The sequence below is a fragment of the Pelodiscus sinensis genome, chromosome 1 (genome assembly GCF_052426305.1).
Source record: "Pelodiscus sinensis isolate ZL-2025 chromosome 1, ASM5242630v1, whole genome shotgun sequence".
Classification (NCBI taxonomy): Eukaryota; Metazoa; Chordata; order Testudines; family Trionychidae; genus Pelodiscus; species Pelodiscus sinensis.
In genome coordinates this window covers 72533698-72546917 of record NC_143052.1, presented here as the reverse complement: position 1 = coordinate 72546917, position 13220 = coordinate 72533698, and the positions used below count along the sequence as shown (strand labels likewise).

The following is a 13220-nucleotide window of genomic DNA, read 5'->3' as shown; positions in this document are numbered from 1 at the left end:
CACAAAGCAAACAGTCAACCTGTGGAACTCCTTGCCACAGGAGGCTGTGAAGGCTAGAACTATAACAGAGTTTAAAGAGAATTTAGATAAAGTCATGGAGGTTGGGTCCATGGAGTGCTATTAGCCAGGAGGTAGGAACAGTGTCCCTGGCCTCTGTTTGTGGAAGGCTGGAGATTGATGGCTCGAGACAAGTGGCTTGGTCATTGTCTTCGGTCCATCCCCTCCGTATGTAACAGGCTCTTTGTAAGCAAGTTGTGGCCAACACCAGACAACTCTGTTAGTTCCAACCTGTTGGCTAACACATCTTTGAGCCTATACAGATTTTTGTAAACTACGTGTGGCCTGAGTGAAATAGCTAGAAGAAACAATAGCCTGGAGGAAAGTTGATCTGAGTTTTAGATGGGCAAAGAGCAGAAACGATCTTAAATTACATAATTAAGAGTAACATTTATTGTTGTTAGTTGCAGCAATGAAGTGCAAGAAGTAGAGAGGCATGTAGACATCATTGATGCAAAGTGTTTAATACAATCTCACCATTTAAATACAAGAATCTGTCTGAAAATATTTTGCACTATACAGGCAGTCCCCGGGTTACATGGATCTGACTTACATCGGATCCCTACTTGCAAACGGTGTGAGGCAACCCCGCACTAGCTGCTTTCCCCCAGCAGACCAGGGAGACGCGAAGCTAGCGCCCCCCCCCCCCCCCCAGCAGACCAGGGAGTCGTGGAGCGGCTTTTCTCAGCAGACACCTCAGCTTGAGAATAAAGGACTGAGGGAAGTGAGGTGTGGGAGAATAAAACTGAGCTTTGGAGAAATGTTTGGCTAGAGTTTCCCATACAATATGTACCAGTTCCGACTTACATACAAATTCAACTTAAGAACAAACCTACAGTACCTATCTTGTACGTAACCCGGGGACTGCCTGTAAAAGAAAACGGCGTGCTAGTATTATTAATAACTTAATATATTTATCTCTTCTCCGTGCCAGCTTCTTTGCCAGTTTGTTTGGTTGGTTGGTTGGTTGGTTGGTTTGTTCCATCCTTGGTTGCTTGCATGCAGGCACTCAAACTCTTTCTAGTCAGACTTTCTCCAGGGAGGTCTTCCTGCAACTAGGGATGTAAAAAGTCATTTCACAACATAACCATTTAACTGCTAAAAAAATCCTAGCAGTGCAGGGTGACAGCCAGTGCCCCAGTAGCGGAGCCAACAAAGTTATACTGCAGAATCCACAGTCCCAATGTTTTGAGTATGCGTAGCCCTCCATACAATTTCCATACCCTGATGTGACCCTCAGACCAAAAAGTTTTCCGCCCCTAGCTTTAAGCTGTGTGTGTTTATCAAAAGAAAAATCCAAATAACATAAGCCAAACTTTACAAATCTGCAAAGAAACGTTGCTGATCGGAATACTTATTTATGTTTTTTTGTGGGGGCTTAGCAGTTGTTTATAAACTCTATCTCTGTGTTTGATAGCTTGTTTAAAAACAGCCACTGCAGAGGCATCAGTTCCACAAAATGCTAGTTGATTCATGCTCTGGTAATTGCTTTTCCAGTGTTGAAATACTTGCTACTTGTAACAAAAAATATACCTTGATTGATGTTCTCCTGTTCTTATTTCCCCTTTTCCTATTTTTGCCTTCCTCCAAAACTGGTGATCCTTAATACCCACTGGCAATTTTTCAAAAATTCTAACCACTATATACAACTCTAAGTGTGATGAATAGCTTATTAGACGGGCATCAGAAAAACTAAGAAACCACTTGCTACACCTCACGTACACCAGATGGGACTACCCCAGACAAGCACAACTATTAAAAAATCCTGATAGACATTCACCATGAGAACAAAATGGAACCAACCACAAAACTATTCTGCCAACTGACAGAACACCACTAGGTGAAACTATAGTATCACTATCCACAATATAAACACTACACAACACCTGAACGTTAATTTAAACAGCCCCTAGCTGGAGCTGAATAACCTGTGAGGGACTGACTGAACTTCTGCCCCATCACAGGACTATGCAAACATGTGGAGAATTAGAAGAATTCTTTAAAGAATTATTTCAAAACAATGACATCACCTTTCACAATTCCCACATCCCCCACCAGCAGTCATAACAAATAATCCTATGACTGGACATCCCAGAGAAGACCAAACCACACTCTTGATTGTTGCATTGATTGCATATGGAAAAGAAATGATTGTGAAACTCTTAACAATCAATCACATCTACCACAGTCTATCCATTTCTGGAAGGACAGCTATACAGTCTCTGAAATCTAATAATCAGATTGTCTAAAGGTTAGTGCTCCCTTAATGATCAGTCATAATTCTCAACCATGATAATGGAGTTAGAGAGATCAACCCACAACTCCAACACCACCTGTTATAAAGAATTCAAAGACTACCTCACATAACAGTTTATCCTTAAATTTCTGTGTATAATCAAATCTTTCCTCAAACTTCAAGAGAAACTCTGTAAACTCATGTCTCTTGAACCTACTTCAGGGGTCTTTTCCATGTTAACATATGATATAAACAAGGGCGCACAGGCAGACTCAGCATATTTAGCTGTGACACTCTTCAGCCTGGTCTACAGTTACACTAGGACTTTATATCGAATTTAACTGCATACGATCGCTTTTTCCTAAGTGATGCAATCACACTACCAGGCCTATTGCGTTGACCTTAAGGGGCTGCTGAAGTCAATTTTAGTACTCCTGCTTGTAATGAGGAATAACACTATTCCTGACCTTGCTTGGTCAAATTTACAGTAGTGTAGGTTCAGCACTGGGAGGGGGGGGAGGGAGGGGGGGGGGGAGTCAAGGTCTCCCACAGTTCCCCTGCCCTGACTGCTCTGGCCAGAGCTTGTGCTCTGGCCAGAGTTGAATGGCATTTCCTGTGTGGCCAGCATTGCAAGCACATTTAGAGCGAGCAGCATACTGCAGGACATATGGAGATGGCTTCAAACAATCCTAATAACACTGCAACGACTTGGAATATTTCTGCTCCCGTGGGCTTCAGTTACCTGGGGCTCAGAGGAGCGCCAGCATGGTGTGTCCAGGAGATCTTGGACCTCATCGAGGTATGGGGAAATGAATCCATTCTCTTCAAGCTCTGAACCAGCAAGAGGTCACCAACGTTTTATGGCAAGATTGCAAATTGTCTGGTGGCTAAAGGCTGGCTATTCCAGCGTATGATAAGTAAAAATCCCAGCAGTGATAAGTAAAAATCAAGGAGCTGAGGTAGTGCCACCATAAAGCGAAGGAGGTGAGCATACAGTATGGTGCAGCACCTCACAAGTGCAGCTGCTGTGAGCAGCTAATCACCATTGTGATGGGGTCAACTTCCCCAGCATGGTTGTGGAGTCCAGATAAGACATGCCTGTTATAAGTGTCCAGGACAACATGGTGGCAGAGGAGGAGGAGAGTAGCCAGCCAGAAATCCTCAAGAGCTGTCATGATGCCAGAGTCAGTCCCATGACACATCAACATGGCTTGCTGCAAACTGGGCTCCATGCTTGTGCTGCGGTGGGTGTCTGTGCAAGCAACCAGGGCACAAAAAGGCATGAGGACATTGCCTCCACTCTATCTCATGCAAGGGGGAAGGGACTAGATGAGTGCATTATGGGATGCTGTCAACATGAGCCCATAACCGCCACCAGTTTTGGTTGCAGCAGGTACCATGAGCAGGGCTCGCCGAACCGTGGCGAGCCCCACTCGCCAGCCGCACTGTCCGGCGATCTGCACGTGTGCAGATCATTCTGTGCATGCGCAGATTGCCCAAACCTGGCTCTTCCAGGTTACAATCTATTCGCCGTGAGTGAGTGTTGTGGTGCACCTCCTCCTTCATGCAGATTGCAATGTGAGATATCAGTTTTCTCCAAATCTCACAGAGTGATTGAGAGCGGGTGCTGACTGAATGGGGCCAGAAACCTAGGTCGTCTGCTGCACTGCTTTGTGGCTCAATGAGGCCAGACCACTCACTTGTGAATTGGCATGGGAAGGTGTCCTACCATGGAAGACAGAATAAGGCTGGCCTCCCCAAAAACCTTGTGAGAAGGATCAAAGTTCCTATGCGAGAGCTTCATAGAGTAGTGCAGACAAGCCCTGGGCGAGTAGATTGTATTATTTGTCGAGCCCTGACCATGAGCATAATCCAGAATGCAAAGCTGCCTACAGTGCATCATTCTCTGAGTTGATGGTAGGCTCCCTAATGGGGACATGCTATTTTAAACAGTATTCAATTCTTCCCCACAGTGAGGACACAGACCTTTGACTTCACAAAATCAGGTGGTAAGAAATCAACCATATTAGATTTGACTTTACCTCATAGTAGAGACATGCCTTTCCTGAAGTAATGTTGGGGCTCATAGTTCTAAGACAATGGACAATCTTCATTACATCCATCCTAGACACATTACCAAAGTTAGCCATTTCATCTTCACCTGTAACTGTTTGTTTAACAACATATGTTTGGACATATATTATCCAAACCATGAGACCAGCCTTTAATATTAAGATGCTTCCCTGAAATGTCAACTTCATCAAGGGCCACCTTGAAGAATTTCTGGACAAATGCACCAGGAAATTGTGGGTGAAACCAGATTAGTATCACTCTCTCAAATGAACTCGCACAGAAAAATAAGACAGAACACCCTAGTACAGGGGTGGGGAACCTGAGGCCTGGGGGGGCCTGATGCAGCCTGTCAGCTTTGCCTGGATCCGGCCCTTGAAGATCAGGGCTCCCCCCAGGGAACCCACACTGGTGAGGGGTGTTTTTTTCTTTTCTAGTTTCTCTCTTGTGTGCAGCCTAGGGATGTTAAATATTGACTAGTGGAATAGTTGATGCACTGTGCATCGACTATTCAATTAGTCGATAGGGCACCTTCGCCTTTGAAGTGTAGCAACATCTACAAAGTGTACCTGCCGCTTTGAAGTACCCTCTTCTCTTGCTACCTCTTTCTGATACGCTACTTTACTAGTCGCTTCCCCCTACCCTTGCTGCCTCTGTCAACTATCCGATAAGCATTGGTTTATTGGATAGTTGATTAGTCCTTCACATCCCTAGTGCAGCCCCTGACTGACTTTTCAGTGGGTCATTGGTGCTGAACCAAAAAAGGCTTCCCATTCTTGCCCTATCACCTGTGAGAGAACACGGTCTGACTTACCAGTTCTCATCCTCATGAGAAACTTTCAGAAGATGTGTCTGGGAACTTAAATTTATAATTTTGCTAGATGCTAAAAATGATGGCCTTTAAACTCCTGAAGTCATCAGACAAAGAAGGGAGGTCAGATTTCTATAATAAACTATTAATCCCAGTTTTTTTTTTTAAACGGGCTGTCAGCTTGAATGTTCACTTTGAGTATGTGCTAACTGCTTATGCTAAACTATCTGTTCAACCTTATAGTTAGTTGTGATGCACTGAAGGCAGGTCTGCACTTAAAAACAGTGCATCAGTGCAGCTGCAGCATTTAAGTGAGGACATTCTTAATCAACAGGAGAAGCTTTCCCATTGATGTAATTAATCCATATACCCTAGAGGCTGTAGTTACATCAACAAAAGATGTCCTGTTGATCTAATTCTGTCTACATGGGGCTGGGATTTAGGTTTGGTTGGATTTTTCACACCCATTAATCTGAGTTACTTTCGTCATGGATTTTTTTTTCCACTGTCATTACAGTAAATTTGTAACTATAACTATTTGGATTAGCAAACTCTCCTTCAGGATTTGTACAGCTATTGCTGTTGGCTTGTTGTCTAGTAGCTTCTCTTGCTCGGATACTTGTTATACTGGATTTTAGCAGCTCTGCTGTTACATTGTCTGTTCCCTCCATTTAATTGTTTTAACTGCTCCTTCTTTGTCAAATACTGGTTTGGAGCTGATAACCATCCAGGATACTCTGGTCATCTTGAATGACTGGAATGCTTACTTCTGGGTGAAATGCAGGATTCAGTAGTGTCAAAATGTTCTTTCCAGGTTTCCACAACTTTTTAGCATTTGTTGTCCATTCACTGGTAGATTTCTGCACCACTTGCATCTTTGGCCTGATTGGGTTTTCACACAGTCTCTCACCCTTTTGCACATTTGTTTATGCCTTGTTTTTATGATGCCTCCTTTCGTTCTTTAGCATTGTCTTTCTACAACTCTTGCTTGTCCAGCTTATGACTTCTGCACTTTGCATCCTGCTTTTACTTTTTCCACTTTCCCAGCAGGCTTCACTTGTTTACAACTTTCCTTTAATGTTCTTGTTTCCTGGTTTGTATAGCTTTTGTTTGCTTATACATTCCAAGGAACTTCCTCTGCTGTTTGTATTGCTTCCTTGAATATTTTCCATCTTGTCTGTAGTGAGATTTCATTGTTATTGCAAATTAATATCCTGAAATGCCCTGAAATCATCACCTTGTATTCCTTCTTCACAGAGCTATCCTATTATGTATCAGAATCAAATTTGGCTCCAGTTGCCCCACCTATCTTTCACTTTAACTTAATCTTAATCTTTTGTGCTAGAAGTTTTACTGTCACACTCTGTTGGATGTTAGTCCATAGCAATACCATCTACGCCTTTTAATCATATCCTGAACTTTTTTGGGAAAGGCAGGAGGTTGGTTCACATCACCTTATTCTGTAATAATCATTGCAATGTTTTGAGTTCCCCCAAATTGGCTATTCACCACTAAGAGGATGAGTCTCTGTGCTGAAGATATCCTTGCTATGGTTGAAGTACCAAAATCTCACTTAAAAATATCCAGTGTGAAGTATGTTTTTGCCCAAGGTACAGTTTCAGGGTCTTAAAGATATAGAGGCGCTAAGCTGAATGCTATGAATGTTAAAGTAAAATGCAACTTAGATAAATTAGATAAATGAGCACAAACACTGAACCCTGAGTCTGGTTGAGAAGTAGAAAGTTGTGGTGTTGACTAGTTTGAAATTTAACTACTATACTAAAGAAAAACAGGCCCAAGCAACATTGAAGACTACTCTGTGAAAACCTGCATCCATGACATAGCCGTGGTCAAAAAAAGTTCATAAATTAACACTAAGAAAAGTAGAACTTTTTATAACCCATGATGTGCTCAAAACTGACTGGCAACTACAGAACTCAAATATACATTTTGCAACACTTGAACTATTTCTAGCTCTTACGATGTGAAGATAATCTTACACACATGAACTGAATGTAAATGAAAACTGTCCTCTCTTACTGCATCTGTGGAGAGAATGCTCCATTGTTGCCTCTCAGTAGTTACAAAATGAAATTAAAACGCTGAACAGCTTTACTATTGTTGATTGGATCCCATGGAGAGCAGAGGCCCTGAAGAACCATAGCAATTTCAGTCAGCTATCCTTTGACAAACTTATGAGCAGCAGTAGAAACAGACATTGATGTTTTGATTCAGAAGGGTAGAATAATGGAGACACATCTACACTATTGGTAGCCAGAACATAATGGAAGGCAAAAGGGTCTTCAGATTGCTATAATGCCTACTAACCAAATGCTGAAATGAAACTTCCAGTTTGGTCTAGAAAGAGTATCTTGGTCGCAAATGTAGCACCCTGCCTCTTAACAGTTGATTGGTGTAGGGGTTTGGATTTTGCAGCACCTGGGTAAAGCAGGAATCTGAATTTCTCAACAGGTTTTTGGCTCTACCTTTACTGTGGGTTCCCTTCTTTTCTCCAACCCAGCCCATAGTTCCCTTTTAGTCTAAAAGTAGCAGATAGTAATTGATGCAATAATGTAAAAGCCTGATGATTATCTTGATCTGAAATTGCAAATCTGTTGTTCACTTATTGTATTTGTAAATTGCTTGTATATGAGATCGTGAGTGTTCATAAAAGCATTAATGTATGTAATGAAAAACATAAAATTATATTTTTTTTGTTTTTCAATTTCTTTTAGGAATCCTCTAGGACAGTTTCAAGCAGATATAAAAGGTAAGGGACTTAGAATATTATAACATCCTTAAAAACTTTGTATATTGTTAACATGCCTGAAATGAAATAAAGTTTATTAAACACATATTTGGAATATTTGTCAACATTAAGGCCTTCCTTCCTCTGTTGTAAATATCATGACTTGATAGATGTACCAGTCTCTTAAATTTCTTTACTATTTTGCCATTTTTTAAACCACCTGAGCCAACATTTTGTCTGATTTTACTGGATTTGGCTTACTCCATAGCATTCTTCACCAAACCAGGAACTTGGCTTTTGGCTGAAGTAATGTAGGAACCATCTGTCTGTCTCAATCTTATGTGAACCACCACTCTGAAGTTTAAAGTTTGAAATTATTTTCTTGCAGTCTATATCAACATCAAAAAACTTAAATGGTTCCTGTCCCTCCGCATCCCCTCTAATTGACAATTTTTTCCCCTTCTCTTTCCTTTCCCATCCCCTTTTTCTGCTATGTATTTGCAACTCTGGACCCCTTAAACTCCATTCATCTGAAGAAGTGGGTTGTGCCCACGAAAGCTCATGATACTATTTACATTTTTGATTAGTCGCCAAGGTGTTTCAGGACCATTCATTGTTTTAAGTTTTTTCAGTTACAGGCTACACCCCTCTAAGACTTTTAAACTGATGTTTGTATAAATTACCTATATTTGTCAGTCCTTCAGTTTGTGGGACAGTTGTTTTCTTGCTGATTTGGTATTCTCCTATTCACCAATATTCTATTCTCTATTCATTAATGGCTTGTTCTTCTTCAGGGATGTCCCCGCGGGTGCTCCACTATGGGTGCTGGGCTTGCCCCGGCGCCGCAGACGGAGACTTGTCATTAGCAGTGTCTGGCCGGACCACGCATGTGCCGCAGGCTCGCGGCTTTCACACTCTTTCTGTCGCGCGGTCCGGCCCCTCCACCAGTTCCTCTTCACCGCCTCAGGCTGCAGACGCCTGTAACCGCTCTCCTCTCTCCACAGAGCTAGACTGCTTCTAGTTCTCCCTTTCTATATATAAAATTTCCTTTTCCTCCCTCTCCCCTCTCTCCCCATAAAGTAAAAAGAGAAAAAAATTTCTTTCAAGAGAGGAAGGACAAACAAGAACTATTGGGAGTGAAAGCGGAGACCGCTCTTACCTCCCTCCTCTCAGCTGTTCTCCTGTCAGCTCCTCCGTATAAAGCTCTGTTCACCTTTTAAAAAAAAAAAAAGACAGACTGTTAAGATAAGAACAAAAGATAGCCTTGTAATGGCTGTGGCCAGCTATCAGCCTTAACACCCACCTACTGTTTCCACGATGACCGTTCGCCGCATCATGGCGCCTACCATCGCGACGACCGCGACTCTCGACATTCCCATAGCCGGTATTCTTACCGACCACGATCCGTCTCCGACTACGCTGCACGCAGGCGCTCTCCAACCCCGGCTCCCCTTACTTCAGAGCCGGAACATACTCCCTTCGTGCACCATGCCTCGGGGTCTTCCATTCCGGTCTCATCTCCTCCGGAGGATGCAGTGAACCCCGACGACAGCTCTCCTCCAGACGACCTTCGTCAATTCCAAGAATTATTTAAGCGGGTAGCGATTACACAGGAGATTCCCCTACAAGAGCTCAAAGATAAACAACACAAGATTTTTAGGAATCTCCAACCGCGACACAGTTCACGCCTTGCCATCCCTCTCGACGAAGGCATCCTGGAACTGGCTGACGAAGTGTAGCATGCTTCCCACCAACAAAAGAGCCGACAAGAAATATTTCGTGCCACCAAAGGGCATGGAATTCCTCTTCGCCCATCCACAGCCTAACTCTAGACGCAGCTCAGCAGACATCTAGAGCCCCTCACCTCAAGCACCAGGGCTCTGATAAAGATGCAAGGAGGCTTGACATCCTGGGCAGAAAGGTATACACCTCAGCAACTTTACTCCTCAGAATCGCCAATTACTCGGTGCATCTTTCCAATCATTCCTTCGACACAATTTCACGCCTCACTCCTCTCATGGATCATCTCCCCAATTCGAAAAGATCGATCCTGAGATCAGTCATCCAAGAGGGCTACACATCAGCGAGAACATCCCTCCAGATGGCCATGGACGTGGCTGATACTGCTGCCCGCTCTGCCGCTACGGCTATTGTTATGTGTAGAGCGTCTTTCCTTCAAGCGGCAGGAGTTCCAAAGGAACTACAGACGAAGGTCGAGGACTTACCCTTCAACAAGGACAAGCTCTTTGCAGAGACCACGGATGCAATCCTGCACTCCTCTAAAGACTCTCGGACAACCCTGCGAGCTCTGGGGATGTATACGCTCCCTTTAAGAGACATCGGTACTCACCATATCAGCGCAGATATGATTACCCTACATTAGACACCAGTGGCAACAGCAGCACCAACAACAGGGGCCTTTTGACAACCAGCGTTCTCACTAGAGGCCTCAACGACGCCGAAACCCGAACGGCAGAATGAACATGCCTTCCAACAGCAAGCAACAGATTTCATGTGTTGGTCGAGGGCGAGCAGACAGCCACAGGCAGCACCATGAATTGTTCAACCCAGCTATTCCACTACCGTCCACTGCCAGCTATTCCACTACCCTTTCTACATCAATGGGCAAAAATCACCACGGACAAATGGGTCCTCGAGATTGTTCAGTTCAGCTATCCTATCCCTCTCATGGCCATCCCACCAACCACCCCTCCCACCCCGTCCCTCTTCAGGGACCCCTCTCACGAAACTCTCCTCAGACTAGAGGTCGACCGCCTTCTCTCTCTGGGTGCCATAGAGCCAGTTCTGAAGGACTTCAGGACTTATTCTCACTACTTTTCTCACTCAGAAAAGGTCCGGAGGCTGGTGCCCTATCCTAGACCTCCGTCGTCTGAACAAATATCTCAGGAAACAACGATTCAAAATGACAACGTTAGCTGCCATAATCCCTATTTTAAATCCACAGGACTGGTTTGCCGCCCTCAACCTCCAGGACGCCTATTTCCATGTCCCTATCCACCCTGCTCACAGAAGGTTCTTGTGCTTTGTCGTGGCGAAGGACCATTTTCAATACAAGGTCCTCCCCTTCGGGCTATCCTCAGCCCCCAGGGTGTTCTCAAAGGTCCTATCCGTGGTCATGGCCTTTCTCAGACGCCAAGGGGTGCTCATCTTCCCTTATCTGGACGATTGACTGCTCAAAGGCGCTTCGGCACACAAGCTCTCCCACATGGTTCACTTCATGATGCAAGCCTTTCGATCGCTTGGACTCCTACTCAATGAGCAGAAGTCCGTCTTGCATCCCACTCAGGCCGTCGAGTTCATTGGGGCCCGTCTGGACTCACTTGCCGGCAGAGCGTTTCTACCGTTGCAGAGGTTTCAGGCCATCCAGGACCTCATTTGCACCATCACCGTGAGTCCCACTGTTCCACTCATCACATGTCTCAGACTCATGGGCCACATGGCTGCCACAACGTACGTGGTGAAATACGCCAGACTACACCGGCGTGCCCTTCAGCACTGGCTGACCCTCGTACACCACCACACCAGATACGATCTCCACAGGCCCGTTACACCACCACCTGGCGTTCTTCAATCACTCCGATGGTGGACCAGCCACACAAACCTGCTGTCGGGTGTACCATTTCACCCACAGCAGCCTCTCCACCAAATCACAACAGACGCCTTCCTACTAGGCTGGGGGGCCCACATGGGTTCCCTCTTGGTACAAGGCCAATGGTCCCCACAAGAAGCAAGGTTGCTCATAAACCTCCTAGAGCTTCGCGCTATTTTCAATGCATGCAAATCCTTCTTCGTCCACATTCGGAATACCACTGTGACGATACTTACAGACAACATCGCAGCCATGTACTATGTAAATCGCCAGGGCGGCGCTCGCTCCCGTTCGCTAGGCACGGAAGCTATCCACTTTTGGAACTGGTGCATTCGCCACGGGGTGACTCCTTTGGCATCCTACTTACCTGGCACCACAAACGTGACGGCAGACTTCCTGAGCAGACACTTCCACTCGAAACACGAATGCGAAATGCACGATGGCATATTACGCGACATCTTCCAACGTTGGGGGACTCCCCGAGTGGACCTCTTCGCAACTCCCGCCAACACGAAATGCCGCAAGTTCTGCACCAGAGCGGGCCTGGGCCGCGCATCTCTAGGGGATGCCTTCCTCGTGACTTGGCGCGGACCCCTCATTTATGCTTTTTCCCCCCATACCTCTCATTCCCAAGGTCCTTCAGAAGCTGAAGGCGGACAGGGCTACACTAATCCTCATAGCCCCAGATTGGCCTCGCCAGCACTGGTTTCCATTCCTGCACCGCCTCTCTGTGCGGACACCGATCCGCCTTCCGCCTCTCCACGACCTCCTCACACAAGCCCAAGGATGCCTGAAACATCCCCAGATACAAATGCTGAACCTAACAGCATGGTTCCTAGCTGGCTGAACCCATGTGAATCCCTCTGCTCTGCCGCAGTCCAACACGTCCTAGTACAAAGTAGACGACAAACCACAAGGAAAACTTACCTTCACAAGTGGCACAGATACTCCTCCTGGTGTACCTCGAACCACCACGATCTGACACGTCCGTCCATTTCCTCCATACTGGACTATGCACTGCACCTAAAAAACAAAGGTCTTGCGTTAGCCTCCATCAGGGTGCACCTCGCAGCAATATCAACATTTACACCACCTATAGATGGCGTTTCTATCTTTGCCCATCCTACGACTAAACGATTTCTCAAGGGCCTTATCAATATGGACCCACCACGCAACCCAGTCCCTCCTCTGTGGAGCCTGGACGTGGTACTCGACGCCCTGATGAGGCCACCGTTTGAGCCTCTGGTGACCGTATCCTTACAATTCCTCACTCTCAAAACGGTTTTCCTGCTCGCAATAACCTCTGCACGCAGGGTTAGCAAGCTTTCCGCCATAATGGCCATTCCACCATATACGATCTTCTGTAGCGATGGGGTAGTCTTGAGATTACATCCGAGGTTCCTACCCAAGATTGTCTCCAATTTCCACGTTAATGAACCAGTCACCTTGCTAACCTTTTTCCCGAAGCCCCATGCCTTGCCACGAGACGCGGCCCTACATTCCTTGGATATCCGCAGGGCCTTAGCGTTCTACATAGATCGTACTAAATCGTTCAGGCTTACGGACCACTTATTCGTCTCCCTGGCACACAGGTCAAAGGGTCAACGCCTATCTTCCCAGAGAATCTCCAGTCTTGTAACCGCATGCATAGTGCAATCATACGCAACGAGAGGGTTGCCCCTTCCGT

General features: G+C 45.4%; 1 protein-coding gene across 2 annotated transcripts in view; it reads left to right on the top strand.

Moving 5' to 3' along the window:
* PAWR (pro-apoptotic WT1 regulator) overlaps positions 1-13220 on the top strand; it is a 130129-nt gene that overhangs the window by 84817 nt on the left and 32092 nt on the right. For both annotated transcript variants that reach the window (XM_075932346.2, XM_075932341.2), the window contains exon 4: positions 7910-7944. In XM_075932346.2, coding sequence (XP_075788461.2) covers positions 7910-7944 — 35 coding nt within the window. The remainder of the gene's footprint in view (positions 1-7909; positions 7945-13220) is intronic.